At 44.8% G+C, this 21,325-nt stretch overlaps 1 protein-coding gene across 1 annotated transcript; it reads left to right on the top strand.

Moving 5' to 3' along the window:
- Window positions 1-1,255: 1,255 nt before the first annotated feature.
- Window positions 1,256-20,762, top strand: CMAS (cytidine monophosphate N-acetylneuraminic acid synthetase). The gene is made up of 9 exons (XM_081330549.1): window positions 1,256-1,619; window positions 5,379-5,521; window positions 7,145-7,300; window positions 8,021-8,154; window positions 12,184-12,278; window positions 13,667-13,838; window positions 15,612-15,765; window positions 16,858-17,024; window positions 19,815-20,762. The coding sequence occupies exons 1-9, from the start codon at window positions 1,384-1,386 to the stop codon at window positions 19,842-19,844; spliced, it is 1,287 nt and encodes a 428-aa protein (XP_081186675.1). The 5' UTR covers window positions 1,256-1,383; the 3' UTR covers window positions 19,845-20,762.
- Window positions 20,763-21,325: the final 563 nt, after the last annotated feature.

The raw sequence follows: 21,325 nt of genomic DNA, 5'->3' as shown, positions 1-21,325 counted from the left end.
GGATTATGGACTTCTCTGAGGACTGTATGGCTTGCCTGGAAAGAAACTGATTTATTGTGTGCCATCAAGTCACTGTCAATTCTTAGTGACCACATTGGATAGATTTTTTTTCTCTCTCTCTGTGATAATCTATCCCTAACCTGGTTTTTCAGGTCTTCCAACTGTTACACCGTTGTAACTGAGTCCATTTCCCTTGATGCTGGTCATCCTCCTCTTCCTTTTTCCTTCCATTTTTCGCAGCATTAGAGCTTTTTCCAGAGAACTAGTTTTTGCATAATATAGTTAGTTTCAGCCCAATCTTGGGTGAGGACTTTGGTGTTGGAGAAGATTGCTGAGGTATCATCTACAATTTTCTCCAGGCGAGGACCGTCTAAAATCCAACTTTTAAGTTCTGAAGCCACCTATGAAACGCTTCTATGCCATTTCTATAACGCTTCTATGCCATTAATCACTATGACAGTGATTAATATTTTTATGTTGTTGTTGTTAGCTGCAAAGTCGTGTATGACCCATAGCGACCCCATGGACAACGTTCCTCCAGGCCTTCCTGTCCTCTACCATCTTCTGGAGTCCATTTAAGCTCACGCCTCCTGCTTCAGTGACTCCATCCAGCCACCTCATTCTCTGTCGTCCCCTTCTTCTCTTGCCCTCAACCTTTCCCAGCATTAGGCTCTTCTCCAGTGAGTCCTTCCTTCTCATTAGGTGGCCAAAGTATTTGAGTTTCTGCTTCAGGATCTGAATATTTTTATGTTACTTATATGTAATATGTATGTTGTATACAGTATGTTTTTAAATGTGTTGTGTATGTGTACACTTAAGAGCAAGCAACTACATTTCATTTTTAATGTGTGCCATTGTGCCCACAGGGAAAAAATGACAATAAAGGTAATCTAATCTAATCTAATCTAATCTAATCTAATCTAATCTAATCTAATCTAATCTAATCTAATCTAATCTAATCTCTACTGGTTGAAGGAACTTCGGGCACTCTTTATCATCCAAGCCCATTCGACCAGGTGCTTTCCAGATAAATTGGACTCCAACAGACATCACACTTAGCCGGAACATGGGATTTGTAGTCCATCCCATCTCGAGAGGAACGGCTTTAGCCTCACGTCCAGCAGGGCCAACTTTCGATTCATCCATCCACTGAACTACGTTTCCCGACATCCCACTGGAACGGCCTTTGCCTTCTCTCATCGCCCCAGTGAAACTACATTTCCCGGCAAGCGCCGAAAAGAACGCCTATTACGGCCTCTGAAGCCTTGAGGCGGCGGCGAGGTTCCTCTCTGCGCCGAAAACTCCACCTCCCAGCATTCTCATGGGCGGACGTGCCAGCGCGGCCCGCGCGAGGGGCGGGCCTTAAACGTGGCAGGGCGGTTTATGTTCATTCTGTCAGAAAAAACCATGGCTGCGACGGCCGGGGATTCTCTTTCGCTCGCTGTCTCCTCTTCCCGGCCGTCGGGCGATGCCGACTTGGGCTCCCCTCACATAGCGGCGCTGATCCTGGCTCGAGGCGGCAGCAAAGGAATCCCTCTGAAGAACATTAAGCTCCTGGCTGGCGTTCCGCTGATCGGTTGGGTACTGAGGGCAGCGCTCGACTCCGGCGCCTTTCAGAGGTCTGCGCATGCGCGAGTGTCAACGTTTCTTTTTTTTTTTTTTCCTCCCCTCTCTCTCCTCGCCCCCTCCCATTTTTTTTAAAAATGAAACTATAGTTCTTTTGTCTCCAGCGGAAACTTCCGGGTTTTATTTGATTCGTTATTAGGGGTTTTCCTACAAGCCATAGTCAAAGTAATTAATCAGAATCAAAAGGTGGATATCCATGGAATTTCAAATCTAGGATGGGCTGCTGGTGGCTCTTTAATAGGCAAGTTTCTTGCAAAGGTTTCCAGCGGATTCCAGCAGATGTGGGTATAGAGAAATAGTAATATGAATTTCCTAGCACAGGGGTAGGCAACCTTGGCTCTTTTATGACTGGTGGACTTCAACTCCCAGAATTCCTGAGCCAGCAGAGCTGGCTCAGGAATTCTGGGAGTTGAAGTCCACCAGTCATAAAAGAGCCAAGGTTGCAGGTTTCAAGTAGAATGGGATGAAGCTTTGTGGGGTTTTATTATTATTTATTTATTTTATTTTATTTTATTGGATTTATATACCGCCCTTTCCCGAAGGTCTCAGGGCGGTTTACAGGGTATTTAAAACAAAAATCAATACAAAAGTTAAAAACAATTAAAAAGATTAAATCAATCCCTGAAAAAAATAAAAACCCCAATTAAAATTAAAATTCTCAGCCTGGGCCAGAGAGCTCGAAGAGCCAGGTCTTCAGGTCCCGGCGAAATGAACGGAGGTCGGGGGCAGTCCTCAGCTCCACGGGCAGCTGGTTCCAGAGGGCAGGCGCACCCACTGAGAAGGCCCTCCCCCTGGGTGTTACCCGCCGGCAATCTTTTACCGGCGGCACCCTGAGAAGACCCTCCCTGTGGGAGCGCACTGGACAAAGGAAACTTGATGCTGGCAGCAGGTGTTCCCTCAGATATCCCGGACCCAAGCCATTTAGGGCTTTATAGGTCATCACCAGCACCTTGAATCTCACCCGGAGGGCAACCGGAAGCCAATGCAGCTCGCGGAGTAGAGGTGTTACATGGGAGTATCGGGAAACCCCCATCACAACTCGCGCGGCCACATTCTGCACCAGTTGAAGCCTCCGAGTGGTCCTCAAGGGCAGCCCCATGTAGAGAGCGTTGCAGTAGTCTAAACGGGAGGTCACGAGCGCATGAGTGACTGTGCGTAGGGCATCTCGGTCCAGGTAGGTGGGTTTTAAAATATAAGCTGCACAGAGTCACCTGTGTGTGAGTTGGGCAGCCCTATACGTCAGCAAAGCTGAGAAAATCCCCTTTTCGTTCCTGTTTTGGTGTAACCTATTAAGAGAATTTTTTTTAAAAAAAAAATGGCAATCCATTCAAACGTTGAACGAAACGTTTAGGTGCTTTATACGCTTTACAGATAGTCTTTGACTTACAACCGCAATTGAGCCCAAAATTTCTGTTGTTAAAGTAAGCTGAGTGATTCTGCTCCATTTTATGCCTTTTTGCCACAGCTGTTAAGTGAATCTGGCTTTCCCCATTGACTTTGCTTGCCGTGCGTCAACCGGGAAGGTTACTAATGGTGACCACATGACCCCAGGGCAATGCAAGACTCATAAATACATGCCAGTTACCATGTGTCCAAATTCTGATCATCTGACCCTGGGATATGCTGCAATGGTCATAAGTGTGAAAAATGATCGTAAGTTACTTTTTTTCAGTCCCGTTGTAACTTGAAACAGCCACTGAATGAATGGTTGTAAGTCAAGGACTAGCATTATTGTTATTTAATTCAATGGACAGTATGAGCCGTCCAAAATCAGTCCTTATTAAATTTACTTCTTTAAACAAATACTTGTAAGGTATTGTGCTACCGTGTGCTACTTAACTTAAGAGGATATTCTGTTTATTATAACAGCTGTGATGGTACAGTGGTTAGAACGCAGAATTGCAGGCTAACTCTGCCCACAGCCTGGATTTTGATCTTGACCGGCTCAAGGTTGACTCAGCCTTCCATCCTTCTGAGATCTGTAAAATGAGGACCGAAATGGTTGGGGGCAATATTTATTTATTTATTGAGTTTATATACCGCCCTATTCCTGAAGGACTCAGGGCGGTTTACAAGGCAATTAAAACATAAAATACAAAAATTAAAATCAAAACAATTAAATTTAAGCCCTGAAAATTAAAATCCAAAATCCAATTAAAAATTAAAAACCCCTCAGTCTGGGCCAGACATCTCGAAGAGCCAGGTTTTCAGGTCCCAGCGAAATGAACGAAGGTCGGGGGCAATCCTAAGTTCCGTGGGTAGTTGGTTCCATAGGGCCGGCGCAGCCACAGAGAATGCCCTCCCCCTGGGAATAACCCGCCAGCATTCCTTAACCGGCGGTACCCTGAGAAGGCCCTCCCTGTGGGAGCGCACAGAACGATGGGAAGTTGATGCCGGCAGCAGGTGTTCCCTTAGATAGTCCGGACCCAAGCCATTTAGGGCTTTATAGGTCATTACCAGCACCTTGAATCTCACCCGGAGGGCAACCGGAAGCCAATGTAGCTCGCGGAGAAGAGGTGTTACACGGGAGTATCGGGAAGCTCCCATCACAACTCGCGCGGCCGCATTCTGCACCAGTTGAAGCCTCTGAGGGGTCCTCAAGGGCAGCCCCATGTAGAGAGCATTGCAGTAGTCTAGCCGGGAGGTCACGAGCGCATGGGTGACTGTGCGTAGGGCATCTCGGTCCAGATAGGGCCGCAACTGGCACACCAGGTGAACCTGGGCAAAAGCCCCCCCTGGCCACGGTTCCTATATGATCTTCAAAACTGAGCCGTGAATCCAGGAGGACGCCCAAATATACTCACTCTGTAAACCACTTAGAGAGGGTTGTCAAGCACTAAGAAACAGTATGTAAGTCTTAAGGTATTTCAGAGCGTCTGTTTTGACAGGGAATTGAAATGAAACCATATGTTTTCAGATTCTTTCTCTGAAATAGTTAGAACTATCTTCCTATTCTGGTTCCTTGAAAGAGGGCAAAACAGAAAATTAACTTTTTGCTGAGGTTGCGCAGTACTTGGTATAAAAGGGTAAAAAGTATTTCAAAGCATACGTGGGCAGAAAGAAAGGACCACCTTAAATTAAACATGCCTTTTTCTGGAATCCACTGCAGTAACTGTATGCTTTGAGGGGTGTGTGTGGGGGGGGGGGAAATGCAGCAGCCTTACAGCATTGCAAAGGGTGCTAGATGTACACCCTCATATCCTCTCATGACCTTTTCTTGCCTCCAGATCTGAAATGCTGCACAATCTTTCCGTTTGTAAACACGATGTGCCCATTTTACAGATTTGAAAATTTAAGGCCCAACCCTAGTGATTTTCCTGAAAGCCGTTGGTCGAAAGAGAGTGGTTACTGTTCTCTTTTCCAAAAGATTTAGTGGGGAGATAGAAGATAAAAGAATTGACTCATACCTTAAGGCTTGTCATGCTGGGTCACCAACTTCCCTCAAAGGGTGCTAGATGTACACCCTCATATCCTCTCATGACCTTTTCTTGCCTCCAGATCTGAAGTGCTGCACAATCTTTCCGTTTGTAAACACGATGTGCCCATTTTACAGATTTGAAAATTTAAGGCCCAACCCTAGTGATTTTCCTGAAAGCCGTTGGTCGAAAGAGAGTGGTTACTGTTCTCTTTTCCAAAAGATTTAGTGGGGAGATAGAAGATAAAGACTTGACTCCTACCTTAAGGCTTGTCATGCTGGGTCACCAACTTCCCTCACGGGCAATAACGTGGCTACTCCCTTTGTCTCCCCACAGTGTGTGGGTTTCCACAGATCATGATGAAATTGAGAAAATTGCCAAACAGTTTGGGGCTCAGGTTCATCGGAGGAGCTCTGAAGTGTCTAAAGATTCCTCTACCTCTTTGGACACCATTGTGGAGTTTCTCCAATATCACGAGGGTATGTTGGTGCTCACAAATTACGAGTTGTTGGTTGTTGTTTTTTTAAAGTATTGCTTTGGGAGATCTTTCAGCTTTCATTCTCTGGATTTGAATACAGGTATGTCTAATTTAATGATAAGAAGGACGAGGGGGGACTTGATAGCAGTCTCCTAGTATCTCAGGGGCTGCCCCAAAGAAGAGGGAGTCAAGCTAGTCTCCAAAGCACCTGAAGGCGGGACAAGAAGCAACAGATGGAAACTAACCAAAGAGAGAAGCAACCTAGAACTAAAGAGGAATTTCCTGACAATTAGAACAATTAATCAGTGGATCAACCTGCCTCCAAAAGCTGTGAATGCTCCCACACTGGAGGTTTTTAAAGAGATCAGACAGCTATTTGTCTGACATCGTATAGAGCAGGAATGTCCAACACGCTGCCCGTGGGCCGGATGCGGCCTGCGCAGGCCACGCCCGCCCCAGCTCCCCAACGGCAAAAAACATACTGATACGTCACGATGCGGCCCACGATGCGATTGGGCTTGACACCGCTGGGTACAGAGTCTCCTGCTTGAGCAGGGGGTTGGACTAGAAGACCTCCAAGGTCCCTTCCAACTCTGTCATTCTGTTAGTTTTGAACTTATGACCACAGTTGAGCCCAAAATTTCCATTCCTACACAAGGCAGCTGTTAAGTGAGTTTTATCTCCTTTTGTGATTTTTTTTAACACATTCGTTAAATGAATCCCTGCCGTTGTTAAGCGAATCAGGCAGCACGCATCTGACCTCCCCCGGCTGACTTTGGGGAAGGTTACCAAGGGTGATCGCATGACCTCAGGACAGTGCAACCGTCATAAATATCTGCCAGTTGCCAAGTGATCGTGAGGATGCTGCAACGGTTGTAAGTGTGAAAAGTAATCATAAATCACATTGTTTTTTCAGTATTGTTATATTTCTGAACGGTCATTAGGTTGTAAATCAAGGATAACCCAAAAATCCCTTTTTATCTTCTTGCTTATATATTAACTGAACGTAATTTTAATCTACAATGGAATTCTTTGTCTCTGCTGCTTCCGAGCTCCCCTTAGTGACAGAGATAGATCGGGAGTACTAAATGTTTAACTATTGCATTCGGGAAGCATCTCCTATTTCAGCAAAATATATGGAGGCAAAGAAATAATCGTAAAAGCCATCTGCTTCATACGGACATTTTATTTACCTGAATTAGCCCCCAAATCAATAGTTTAAAAACCGGATATTAACTATTTATCTAAACAGAATTCTATTTGCTGTGACCATGCCATTGAATAAACAGTGAGGATTCTAAACAATGTAAATTGCAATAATATTCTGCTTGGGTTTTCCCCTAAATATATGCCATATATCTTCTGGTACATTTTAACGGCAACCTAGAGCAGAGGTCCCCAACCTTTGGGGCACCAGGGACCGGTTCCGTGGAGAGAGGTTTTTCCGCGGACCGGAGGGGGCGTGGTTTCGTGTGCTGCCTGAATCCCGCGGATGGGGCTTTGCTTGTTTGTGCGGACCGGTTGCTGACATGCCGCGGACCGGTACCGATCCACGGACTGGGGGTTGGGGACCCCCGACCTAGAAGATTCTTATCTCCTCCATATTTATCTCTCATTTCTCCAGAGGTTGATGTTGTAGGAAACATCCAGGCAACTTCCCCATGCCTTCATCCCACCGACCTCACCAAAGTGGTCAAAATGATCCGGGAGGACGGCTTTGACTCTGTGTTTTCGGTTGTCCGGCGGCACCAGTTCAGATGGAGCGAAATTAAAAAAGGAGGTAAAGCTTGGGCATCTTTCAGACTGGATATTCTTGCTAATAAAAGCTTCAGATAGGTGCCTATTCACATCAACCCTCTAGCAGCCTTGAACAAGCTGGCTTCTTTGGCTAAGAAACGGTGATGATCACCACCCGCCAGAGTTGGACATAACTGGGCAGGAGAAACCTCGACTTTCACCTTTACATCCAAACCTTCTCAGTACAGTCTACTCAGCTTTGTTGCAACATCCAGCCACGACTGGGCAAGGGTCTTTTCCCTGATGCCTAAAATTCTCTCCTGTGGAAAGGCCAAAGATTGGTGTGGGGACTCCATGGCCTTCCCCGCCCTTTCCCATGTTTACTTAACGAGCGAGAGAGTGACGGCGCTAAAGGAACGAGATTCACTCTACGAGTTTTCGAGTTACGAGTGGAACGGGCAGGCTCCGTTCCACTCGTGACTCGAGGACTACCTGCAGGGCTTTTTTTGTCATAGAACGCTCAGAACGGAGTTCCGGCACCTTTTTTGGATGGAAACTTGTAGGGTAGGCAAGGCGGGTTGTGTGACATGTGTGAGTTCCGACACCTTTTTCTTTTACAAAAAAAGCACTGACTACCTGTATTAATAAACTCACTAAACCACGGTTTAGTGTGCGAGTGAGAGGGACAGCATAGTGACATTTGCAATTCCCATGGTACTGAATCCAACTCTTTCTCTCCCCCCTCCCCCTCTTGTTTTAACAGTCAGTGAAGTAACTGTCCCGCAAAACCTGAATCCCGCCAAGCGTCCCCGACGGCAGGACTGGGATGGTGAACTATATGAAAATGGATCGTTTTACTTTGCCAAAAGGGCCTTAATTGAAAAGGGATATTTGCAGGTGGGCGCGCCAATTCCGTTTGTCCTTCCTTGTGCCACGGCACTTCTGAGTTGGGTTTCTGAAGAAGTTACTCAGTTCTTTCGAGGCTATCCTTTAACTAACAGTTCCAATTTGGGGACCGGCTGAATTTTTTTTCCTCATTTTTTTTTCTTAAAATCCTCCCGTAAGGGGTGGTTTGACTTTCAAAGGCAAATTGCTGATAGAGTGATTTTTTTAAAATCAAGAAATAGAAGAGGAAGGGAGACTTTCAATCCCACTTCCCTGGAATCACTGGCCAGATGTATCTTCCTGTTTTATCTTCCTACAACATTCCTAGCTGTAGCACGATACAACGGTGCCATCTAAAATATTGGCAAATCCACCCCAGCTGAAAGGCTATAGTAGAGAGGGCTTATATTTTGTTTTGTTTTTTCCAAAAAAGACTTCCCTATGTACTATTTTTTTTTTATTGAAAAGTTTTAACATACAATTTTTCTTTAAAACCCCCCCTCCCCCTCCCTTCACCCTCCCCCCTACCTCTCCCCCCTCCCCCCCTCCCCCCCCCCGACTTCCCAGAGCTAAATACAAGGTATATATATAAAAAAAACCAATCATATACAATCATATACTAACAACTATAAGCTCTAAAATCCATCACTCTCTAGCTTATATAGGATAAAACAAACCTTAGTAATATTAAATATATATATTAAAAAAAACTAAAAGAAAAAAAAAAGAAGAAAAAAGAAAGAAGACTTATTCAAATGCTACATAAAATTTCTTAACCCTATACTTATTCTGGATAAACTCAATCCATTTTCTCCATTCCATAATATAGCGTTCTTGCGAGTGATCTTTCAAATAGGCCGAAATCTTCGCCATCTCTGCCAGGTCGGAAACCTTTAAAGTCCACTCTTCTATAGACGGCAATTCCTCTTTCTTCCAATACTGACCTATCAAGAGTCTTGCTGCCGTAATTAAATTCAACATCAACTTAGTGTCCACAACTGTAGCATCTGTAATTATTCCCAACAAAAAAAGTTGCGGACAAAACTTTATCCTCTGTTTAAAAATCTTCTGCATGTTCCACCAAACTTTTATCCAAAAGGCCTTAACCTTTTTACATGTCCACCATATATGAAAATATGTTGCATCTTCATCACCGCACCTCCAACATTTAGGCTGATAATTCGGATACATACTTGCGAGCTTTTTGGGATCTAAATGTTCAAAACTGGTTCCAATATACTCAGTTACGGGCCAGGTGGAAAGAAGATCAGAAAAATTGTTTTACCAGGACTGATGAAAATTTGATAAAGCAAATTAGAAATCAGGGACCGGCACATATTAAACGGATATATCTTGCATTGATAGAAATTGACTCAGAAACAGAACTTGTTAAAGACTGTATGATAAAATGGGCCCAGAATATTCAAGAAGTTATTACAATGGACACGTGGGAAAAGATCTGGGTGAGCAACGTAAAATTTACACAAGCTCAAAATTTAAGAGAAAACTTTTACAAAATGTTTTATAGATGGCATTTAGATCCCTATGTACTATTTTTGATGCAGAAGCACAATTGGTATGAATTAAGCTATGTTTTTGTTATTCCATCCGGAGTGTTAAGGAGGTGGATTCAGGAGGAAGATAGATTACTGTTTGTTAAGTAGAACCAAAATATCAGAGGAAGAGGAAAGGAGGGGAGGGGTGGGGAGAGGAGAGGAGAGGAGAGGAGAGGAAGAAAGAAAAGGAGAGATGGGAGAGGAGAAGAAGAAAAGGAGAGGAGAGGGAAGGGAAGGGAAAGGAGGGGAGAGGAGAGGAAGAAGGAGAGGGAAGGGAAAGGAAGGGAGGGGAGGGGAGAGGAGAGGAAGAAAGGGGAGGGGAGAGGAGAGGAAGAAAAGGAGAGGGAAGGGAAAGGAGGGGAGGGGAGGAGAGGAAAGAAGGAGAGGGGAGAGGAGGAAGAAAAAGGGAGGAGAGGGAAGGGAAAGGAAGGGAGGGGAGAGGAGAGGAAGAAAAAAGGAGAGGGGAGAGGAGAGGAAGAAAGGGAAAGGAGGAGAGGGGAGGAGAGGAAGAAAGGAGAGGGGAGGGAAAGGGAGGGGAGAGGAGAAGAAGAAAAAGGGAGGAGAGAGAAGGGAAGGGAAAGGAGGGGAGAGGAGAAGAGAGGAAGAAAAAAGGAGAGGGGAGAGGGAAGGGAAAGGGAGGGAAGGGGAGAGGAAAGAGAAGGAAGGGGGAGGGGAAGGGAGAGAAGGAAAGGCTAGGCTAACTATTGACATCCAGATAGGAAGTCCAGATGATCTTTTTCTGTTAATTCTTGCGGCAGTGAGTCCTGATAATGTTAAATCCAACATCTTATTTAAAAAAGAAAAAAGAATAAGAAAATAGTTGAACTAGACCAGGGGTAGGGAACCTTGGCTCTTTTATGACTTGTGGACTTCAATACCCAGAATTCCTGAACCATCCATGCTGAGTGAGGAATTCTGAGAGTTGAAGTCCACAAGTCATAAAAGGGCCAAGGTTCCTTACCCTTGAACTACTAGACCAGTCATAGTCAGTTACTTGGAATATTGTGTTCATAATTCTTCCCTACTTTTGTTTAAGCTGGATTTATTTGTTTAATTAGATTTTTTTTTCATTAGACCTTTTTCCATTAGTTAGAGCAGCGGTCTTCAATTTTTTAGGCTCCAGGAACCAGTTCCATGGGGGGTGGGGGTGATTCCACAGGGGGGGGGAACATGGTTTCACACACTGCCTGCATCCCGCACATACGTGAATGGGGCCTCGCTTGCTTGCATGGCTTGCTTGCATGGGGCCTCGCTCGCTCATTTGTAGCAATTGACACAAGGTTTATTAAGTTTTGGACTTACGTTAGTCTAGCATAAATATTTTTCTTGTAAGGAAGCTTCCTAACAAAATGTTTTCTTCAATTCAATTATGAGTTTTGTTCCATATTGGATCTAGAAGCTAATGATGTATACCAGTGGTGGCAAACCTATGGTGCGCGTGTCAGAGGTGGCACTCGGAGCCCTCTCTGTGGACATGCGCGCTGTCACCCCAGCCCTGCCTCCCTCACAGACCCCTCCTCACCAGCAGCCCCCCCCCCCGGAGGAGAGTCTCCTCTGGGCACAGCCACATGGAGCAGCGCAACCAATGACATGGCAGCTGGGCAGCAGGGACAAGATTCCGCCCTCACATCCCGTCACGTGCAGATGGTGCTACAGGGTGCGGGAGGAGGGCATGGCCACCATGGCATTGCTAGGCTGCCTGGGTGATCTGCGGCGGGCCGTGGAAGCAGTGGATGGCCCTGCGGGGGGGGGGCAGAACAGGGGGGGCAGTTTTGGGGCATTTGGTCTCTAAAAGGTTTGCCATGACTGATTATAATGTTAATGCCAACGCTGCTAACATCAGATGTTTTTGCATTGACAACAGATAGAAATGTAGCCATTTTTTCCCTTTCGCTTTTAGAGTTAGATGATGCTGGGAGGAGGGGATGTGAATGAGAGTCCAGCTAGACATAACAACACTAAACTTAGCGTGAGAATCAAGGTTACTGAACCCAGAGCTGATTAAGAATTGGTGGGCTGGAGAGCTGGAGAGGAAGCCCGCACCTCAAGCTAATTGGGGAATGTGATTTATGTAAATTGGAGGAGGGAATTGTGCTTTGATACTATGTGCCCAGGGGAGGGGAATTCAGTTTTTGGCTTCGATTATGTAAGTGCCAATATTATGCTACTCGAATAAAAGATCTTTTACGGTAAACAGTGCCTCAAAGTTGTTTTGAAGAGTTTCATCTGTCAGAACCATGACAGTTAATCTTTCACAGTTTCGGTGTATTTAAGATAGTCACAGGGCTCTCATTCCATAACGTCTCTGTCTTCTAAAAGGAAAGGAGGGGGAGATTTGCCTGCAAATTGGGTTGGTTTGCAATTTCTGGCTCTTCTCTGCAGACTTGTGCTTGTACATAACCCCTGTGGAAACCCTGCCCAGCATTCAGGGTGTGCCCTCTGGTGTGGGCACGATCGACTGACCCATGGTTTCCATTTTATTTAGGGTGGGAAAATGGCCTACTATGAAATGCGAGCTGAGCACAGTGTGGACATAGATGTTGACATAGACTGGCCCATTGCCGAGCAGCGGGTCCTGAGGTAAACTCAGAAACTGATTTTCTCGTGTGTCTCCGCCTTTTGAGAGATCTTATAATGCCGGGATGCACCATCAGCAGGACAACGAGGTACCCTTGTGGAGTTCTTGGTGCTCTATGTGGTTGCTGGTTTTCTTGCAGATGTTTCATTACCCAACTAGGCATCAGTGTTTGAAGGGAGTGCAGTTAAACTATCTTCTGTTGTGATTCCTCGCCAGCCAGTGGATCCGGCAGCTGAGTTTGAGGAATCAGATGAGGAGGAGGGGCCTGGAGTGACATTAGAGTCAGAAGAAGGCTCTGAGGAGCTCCAAGACTTACAGGCGGATGAGGAGCCTGGCCCCTCTACTCGCGCTCAGGCTGAGACAGAGCTGTGCTGGGAGCCTGAGTTGGACACTGATGAAGAACAGTTGGGGCAAATCCCGGATGCATGAAAGCGCCGGCCAGCAAAGCGAGCAGGACAGAGGAATGCAATGGGGTGGCTCCAAAGGCAAAGGAGAAGGCATTAGGAAGCCACGCCTTGGCTGAATTATCAAAGGGAAGGTGTGGGAGGTGCTGGTTGCCGAAGGCAACTGTTCATGTCGAGGATCGAGTTTCTGTGCACTGTGTTTGCTTGCCTTGGATATTCTCCATGTGAGCATAACAAGGACTCACGTGGGCTGGGAAAGAACACCTAGTACTGATGCTGTTGCCTAGTTGGGTACTGAAACGTCCGCAAAAAAACCGCCAAGCTCAGAGAGCACCAAGGACCCCCTCGTTTCAGTCCTGAGCTACAATGTTCTTTTCTCTAAATCCCCTTGTTCCAGAACAAGTCCATATAGCTTGAAGAGAAGGATGTCTCCCCCAAATAAATATTAGTCTTTCTTTTGCAAGATTTTTGCTCTTCCCAGGGTTCAAGGCAATCTACATATTTGTCCTCCAGAATTATCTTCACCTAAAAATCTTACGAGATGAGTTGGGCAGATAGAAGGACTGATCCAAGGACATCCCAGTAAGATTTGATAATTGAGGGTGGGCTAGAACTTGAGTCTCTCTGATCTTAGGAACATATGTGAATCGTCTGCACCCACATGCCAAATAACTAGCAGGCTGCAGAAATTTCCTGACGATTAGAACAATCAACCAGTGGAACCGCTCCCTCCTGAGGTTGTGGGTGCTCAACACTGGAGGTTTTTAAGAAGAGATCGAACAGCCATCTGTCTGGAATGGTGTAGGTAGGGGGTTGGGCTAGAAGACCTCCAAGGTCCCTTCCAACTCTGTTATTTCTTCAGTGGGAATTATGCATTTCTTTTTCCCTCTTGGTCATCCAGCCTTCTCCTTGCCCATAGAAAGCAACACACGTAAAACAGAGCTACTTCCCTTTTTCCCCATGATTGTCGTGCATCTGTATTCCAGATATGGCTACTTTGGGAAAGAGACCTTAAAAGAAGTGAAGCTTCTGGTTTGTACCATTGACGGAGGCCTCACCACCGGTCACATCTACATCTCTGAAGATGGAAAAGAGATGGTTTCATATGACGTCAGAGATGCTGTTGGAATAAACCAGCTTCAGAAAAGAGGAGTCAAGGTACATCTTAACTCTTGTCCCTGGGGATAGATTTTCAGGGTTGGGAGGTCACAACGTTTCTTTGCCTTTTATTGGAAATAAGGCTGACTTTTAGTTTTCACGGTGGAGGCCCAAATGACAAGGCCTGAGAGTATGGAGACATCATGAAGACAGGGAGGAAGGGAGTTAGCAATATTTATTATTTTATTTTGTTGTTTTATTATTTAACTTTTTATTTTATTTCAATTCAATTTATTTATTTCATTTCAAACGATTCTGGGCAGCTCACAGTTCAAAAACCTACATTACCATTAAAATCTTGCAAACCCTTTAAAACAAAAGAATAAAAAAAACCATTAAAACACGCAAAACCTATATAAAATGTTTTACAGATGGCATATGACACCAGTGAGGCTAGCAAAAGTGTTTAAAAATACTTCAAATAAGTATTAGAAATGCAAACAAAGACCAGGTACTTATTACCATATCTGGTGGACATGCCCTAAAGCAAAAAGATTTTGGTTGAAAACACATTTATGGTTGGAGAAGAAAATGACTAAAAAACAGACTTTAAGCCAGAATTATTTTTGTTAGGAATAATAGGAGCAAATTATGAGAAAGACTGTGTATATTTAATTCTATGCATACTAACTGCAGCAAGAATTGTATTTGCCCAACATTGGAAAAATGAAAATTTACCAACTGAAGAAGAGTTAATTAAGAAAATCTTAGACTGTGCAGAAATGGATAGATTGACTTTAAAGATAAAGGAGAAAGAAGTCTCAGTGTATTTTAGAACTTGGGATAATTTTTATCAATGGCTAGAAAAACGAGTTAGAGAGAAAGGAATGTGATATGTAACTTTGAATATATATTAGCAAGAAGAAAGCTATTGAGCGATTAATTAACATATTGTTTATGATAATTGAAGGGACGCGGTGGCTCAGTGGGTTAGGACGCTGAGCTTGTCGATCGGAAGGTCGGCAGTTTGGCGGGTCGAATCCCGAGTGCCGCATAACAGAGTGAGCGCCTGTTACTCGTCCCAGCTTCTGCCAACCTAGCAGTTCGAAAGCACGTAAAAATGCAAGTAGAAAAATAGGGACCACTCCGGTGGGAAGGTAACAGCGTTCCGTGCGCCTTTGGCGTCTAGTCATGCCGGCCACATGACCACGGAGATGTCCTCAGACAAGCGCTGGCTCTTCGGCTTTGAAATGGAGATGAGCATTGGCCCCTAGAGTCGGAAACGACTAGCACACATGTGCGGGGGAACCTTTACCTTTACCTTATGATAATTAACTATTACCATTGGGTGTTTTTTTAAACACATGAACCCAGACACTATGCTGTTTGCTAAACATTGAGAATGCTACTTGGAAAAACCCTAACCCCAACCCTTATCCTAACCCAAATCCCAACCCTGACCCCTCCTTATTCCTAATCCTATAAAAACTAATAATATATATTATTACCTCAGACTCAGGAGCAGAGGCAGGTCTTTAAAGCTTTACGGAAGGCTAACGGGGTTAGGGCTGGGGTGTATTGTCCTAGTTAGATGCCTTCCCCATCTGCTCTAGCAGCAAGAAAACAGGTTATGGGATTTCAACACATTCTTGCAGTATCAAAGGTGCTAATGCACACGAGGTTTTGCTTGACACTGATGATGTTACCTAGTTGGGCGATGAAACGTCTGCAAGAAAACCTTCAAGCTCCAAGAGCACCAGGGAGCCCTCGCTTCGACCCTGAACTACAAATATTCCCTTCTCTCAGCACTAACCCCCTTTCGTTTGACCCTAGGTGCGGCTGATCTCCGAGCGGGTCTGTTCCGCCAAGGCGCTCTTCACCTCGAAGTTGGGCTGTACCTTGGAAGTCGGGGTGACAGACAAGCTGGGCGTCGTGGAGAAATGGCGGAAGGCCATGGGGCTGTGCTGGAAGGAGGTTGCGTACTTAGGTTAGGCCCTTTCCAAATGCTGTTGCTGGTTTCATTGACTAAAGCTCTGCTGGAAGTTTTTCTGAAAAGTTGGCTTCCTCTGCAAACGAGGTTTCTGATTTTTTCTACTTTATTCCCCCGGGGGAGGGCTTTTGAGCTTATCTCAACTGTTGGAAGTAGAAAAAAAGTAGTCCTCCACTTACAACTGTTCCCTAAGTGACCTTTGAAAGTTACAACAGCCCGGAAAAAGGGACTTAACGATGTTTTATGACCATTGCAGCATCTACATGGGCAGGAGATCGAAATTCAGGCTTGGCAATTGACTCACCTTTATGACGGTGGCAGTGTCCCAGGATTATGTGATGACTTTCTGGCAATCAAAACCAGATACGCTTAGCAGCTGTTGTTACCAACCTAACAATTTTAAGTGATTCGCTTTACAGTTGTGGCAAGAAAGGTCGTAACATGGGACAAACTCAATTAGCAAGAGAAATTTTGGGCTCATTTGTGGTTGTAAGCCGAGGATTACCTGTCATGGTGTGTGTGTGTGTGTGTGTGTGTGTGTGTGCGCGCGTGCTTTCTGTTGTGCCTCTTTCCATCTCTCGGAAGCTTCTCTAACTACGTTCTGTTCCCAGTCCAAAAAACAAACTGGGAGGAAGGCCTGCTTGATGCCTTTTTTAATAATGATGATGATGATGATGATGATGATGATGATGATGATGATGATGATGATGATGGAAGGAAGTCTGTGAAGGCAAAAAGGTCTCTGAATGTACAGAGAGTGCTTTGGAAAGTGGGTGGAAAAAGAAGTGGGTGAAACCAGAATCAACCTCAAATTCGATTTCTGGTAAATGCAAGTCCAAAAAAACCCCCCTCCAAAACCAACCAATAGGACACTTCCACATATATTGAATAATAATCTTTTTATATTCAAAATCAGCTTTTAGAACGAATGCATTCCAAGGCTTTTAGAGGCCAGGCTTTGGTTTGCAATCCCGCCTTTTTTTTTTTAACTACCTCAGAAATGCCTCTAACAAATGTAACCATTTTTTTTTTTTAAAAAGCATGCGATCACTTACTGAAGATGCTTTTTTTCCCCCCTTGTCACTGCAGGAAATGAAGACTCGGATGTGGAGTGTCTGAAGAAAGCCAGCATGAGTGCCGTCCCTGCTGACGCTTGTCCGGCTTCACAGAAAGCTGCAAGCTACATTTGTCGATGTAATGGCGGCCGTGGCGCAGTTCGAGAGTTCGCCGAGCACATCCTCCTTTTAATGGAAAAGGTGAATTCAGCGGGGAAAAACTTGGGGTGAAAAACTTGACGCCTCCAAGCAGCGTCTCTGGGAGAGGAGGAATTCTGCTTCGTTGATTCCGCTGGGGTGGCTTTTCTCTGCTTGGCCTTTGACATTTCCAGCATCCAAAGGACCCTGACGGGGAGCTTTAAAAATATCCGCTTTATTATTTCACTGGTGACGAAATCGTTAACGAATGGACGCAGACCCAAGGTGGCAGGAAATCCCAATAAATCCAAAGACACGCTAGAGACCACCGTTTCCTAGAAGGCTAAAAAAAGTTTACAGCCCTATTCCCTGATTTCCTCCCCCCCCCCCTCTTTATTTTATGTTTCTTCATTTGCTTGCTCGTTTTTTTGCAGCCTGATCATTTAGGCAAAAAAAAAATTTGGGGTAAAAATAGAAGCAATAGGAAAAAAAAATGCTTGGGGTTTTTTACTCTGGCTACAGTGCCATGCCGTGATATAAGGAAATGATGACCGTGAATGGACATCAAATGGAACTTAATATTTTGCCAGAGGCTGACGTATTAAGTACTGATGTCTCCTGACAGGCAGGAATGTACATTCTTGATGTTATGTTCAAGGGTTTCTCCACAACAAACTTTATTTTATGCTGTTAGCCTAGACTGGATCCTCTAAGCCAGGGGTGTCAAACTCGCAACGTCACGTGATGTGTTGTGACGTACCGCGACTTTTTTGCCATTGCCGGCAATGGGGTGGGCGCGGTTTCGCTATGATGCATCCGGCCCGCCCGCCGGCCGGCAGTTTGACGCCCCTGCTCTAAGCCAGTGTTAGACTTCAACTCCCAGAATTCCCCGGTCAGCCACACTGACTGGGGAACTCTGGGAGTTGTAGTGCATACTTCTTCAAGTGGCCGAGATTGAGAAACACTGCTCTAAGGTGAGTCACACAGGCCAAATCCAGTCACCTGTTCAATTGGGGAGCATCGACGTTTTGGTGGGCTGAAGTGGCAAATAATAAATGGGGAGCGCGGAAAGGCACGAGTGCCAGAGGCAGGGCAGTGATGCCAAGTGGGTCAAAGTCCTAGCGTTTCCTGAATTTAAAGAGGACAGATCCAAGCAGGAGAACAGGTGCTAAATCTTTAAAGGCTTATATGGGCCACCGGCAATGATAAAGAGTTCCTGTTGGCAAATTCCGTGGGTGAGCTGCTGATGGGAATGTCCCAGTTCGTCTGCTGGGCTAAGTCGCTGAGCTGAGTCTTCCTCCTCCTGGGCTCCTTGACAACAAGGAGTTGTGTATTCTTCCCCGAGGCCCTAGGCCAGCAGCAACACCCCGCCACACACAACCTTTGGGGCACCAGGGACCGGTTCCATGTTGAAAGGTTTTTCCGCGGACCGGAGAGGGCATGGTTTTGTGTGCTGCCTGCATCTCGCGAATGGGGTTTCGCTAGTTTGCGTGGGCTGTTTTTTTGGCATGCCACAGACCGGTGCCGGTCCACGGATGGGGGGGGTTGGGGACCCCTGCTCTAGACAGCGATCTGAGGTGATTTGATGGATCTGACTTTGCGTTTCTGTTATCTTGAGAGCAGCCACTTGAGATGGTCAGTTGAATCGAGCAGCTTTAGGAAATAAAAAGGCACTTAATGAGAGACTGAAAGCAAGTACTATTCTTTTACCTGCTAGCTCAGAATCATTTCATTGTGAGGGTCCAGTAAGATACCAGAGAACAATTGAACATATTTGGTTCAAACTTGTAGCACCGGAAGTGTTGCATTCTGAAGGAAAGAGATTGAAGGAGACAGCAGTGCGAAAGCATCCTTGTCTTTGCGGTCTTCTGTGGAAAAGAGTCTCGCAGTCCCACTAGTCCAGCGTTTCCCAACCTTAGGAACTTGAAGATGCGTGGACTTCAACTCCCAGAATTCCCCAGCCAGCATAGCTGGCTGGGGAATTCTGGGAGTTGAAGTCCACGCATCTTCAAGTTCCTAAGGTTGGGAAACGCTGCACTAGTCAATGATAGATCGGATAATGTGCTGGTATTTACAGGTGATGAATGTTTGTTTGTTTTTTCTAATCCCAGCATTTTAATGTTTATGCTTTTGATTATATTTTTTTAAAAATCTGCGATGAAAATTGATTGTGATTTCTTTGTTGTTGTTGTTTACTTTTCAGTGGGCTGGGGGGGGCTTTACATCCCCCCCCCCTTGAAAGCTCAGAAGAGGAGGATAGCGCTTCACTGAGATTTTGGATAAACAAATGTCCATTTTTTTTCAGTCATGTTTTTTTTTTAAGTAACCTTTCCCTATTATCTTGTTAGCCTTTTGGACAAAGGTGATTGTCAGGCACAGGGAGCCTCTACAGAGAGGGTCTGAAAAGTCACAACGAGAGCCGCTGTGTTGTGGTTTTTCCTTTACCCCATTTTCACCCCCTGGCAGAAACTTTACAGCAGGGGTCTTCAAACTTGGCCCTTTTATGACTTGTGGACTTCAACTCCCAGAATTCCTCAGCCAGCGTGCCTGGCTGAGGAATTCTGGGAGTTGAAGTCCACAAGTCATAAAAGGGCCAGGTTTGAAGGCCCCTGCTTTATGGGCTTGTCTCTTCCTTCTTCCTTCTGTGAAGGCAAGTGAGAAGTCTTTGAGCGAGAAATTCTCCCTGGATATTTGCATTTGTACCCAAGGAGAATTTTCATGCATAAAAAAAAAATGTAGATGTCTTTGTATGCTGAAATACCATTCTGGGCAAAGCGATTTTAAAAATGTTACCTTCCCACTGAAGCAGTTCCTATTTAATCTACTCGCACTTGCATGTTTTCGAATTGCTAGGTGAGCAGGAGCTGGAGCAGAAGACGGTAGCTCACCCGCTGCACAGTGCTCGGGTCTCAAACCTTTTCAGCTGACCAGTTCAGCATCTTTAACCACTGAGCCGTCGTGCCCCTAGATACATACGGTTAGAAGCCCACCTTGCTGTAACATTTGACATCATTTCCTATTAGAAATACTGGCCAATTTAGCGGGCATGAATTATGTTGAGATGTGCAAACTGGATTGCTCTTTCAGTAATTATGCTTCATACAAATAAAATCTTATCCTACTTTTCTGTTTTTTCCCATAAGATCATCCTTTTTGTGACCTACTGTAAAACATGGGGTTTTTTTTAAAGCCACAATTGATTGTGTTTCTACAACACTTGAGGCAAAACCAACCATCCACTATATGATGTGTGAAACGAAAATTTTGCCTGGAAATTATCTTGAAAAATTACTTTTGGCCCAATATTTCTGTATCTCTCCAGCCTATTTGTTTTATCTTTCACTTTAATACGCAAAAACAATCACCTGTCCAAAAGAGATCCGGTGAACTCTGGACTGGAAAAACAAGACAAACCTAAAATAATATATTAATGCTGGATGAAGGAAGATCCCGACATATTTAGATTACAAGGATGAAATAGAAGTTTGAAATAAGAAATCACCTGAAAATATTTTTGGTGTGTGTGGTGGTGGTGGTGGGGAATGGTCAAGAAATTGCCATTGATTTATAAATATGAAATATAAATATATTTATAAAATATAAGACTTATGAAATACCTCTTCTGCCAGATGCCGAGTTTTAATGCATTTCTGGGAACTATGGATAAAGGACTTTGGTTCCAATGCTCTCACTGATTTCTCTTGTTGATTATTTATAAGTGTGAATAATATGTAATCAAAGAGGCTTTATTTTTTAAAACAATTCAAGAATAATAATAATAAAAAAAACTGTGAAACTGTATTGAAGGTTTTTTTTCTTTCTTGCTGGGTGATGATGGCTCCTTGTCGCATGTTCTTTGCACGGGGCAGACTCTGCTTCCATTTCCACTTTCTGTTTATGATAGTCCTCCAGTATTGAAATATCCACTTTGATAGTAGTCACTCACGTGTCTAAGGCTGCATCTACACAATATGCTCAAGGGGCGGGTGTGTGTGTGTGTTCCGCTGCATTATGCAAGTAGCCCTTGACGTAGAACCATTCTTTTGAAATTGCAATGGCTCCGAGAACAGTGACTTATGACCATTTTTTTCACACGTGTGACCGTTGCGGCATCCCCATGGTCACGTGATCAAAATTCAGATGCTTAGCAACTGACATGTATTTATGTCGGTGGGGGTGTCCCGGCGTCACATGATCCCCTTTTGTGGCCTGATCAGCAAAGTCAATTGGGGAAGCCAGATTTCACTTAACAAATGTTACTAACTTGGAACGACTGCATCGATTCACTGAACAACTTTGGCAGGAAAGATGGCAAGGTGGGGCAAAACCCACTTAACTGTCTCACTTAGCGACGTAAATTTGGG

This window comes from Vipera berus (genome assembly GCF_964194415.1).
Source record: "Vipera berus genome assembly, chromosome: 6".
Taxonomy (NCBI): domain Eukaryota; kingdom Metazoa; phylum Chordata; class Lepidosauria; order Squamata; family Viperidae; genus Vipera; species Vipera berus.
Note: the sequence above shows the minus strand (reverse complement) of the source record. Positions and strands in the feature narration are given on the sequence as shown.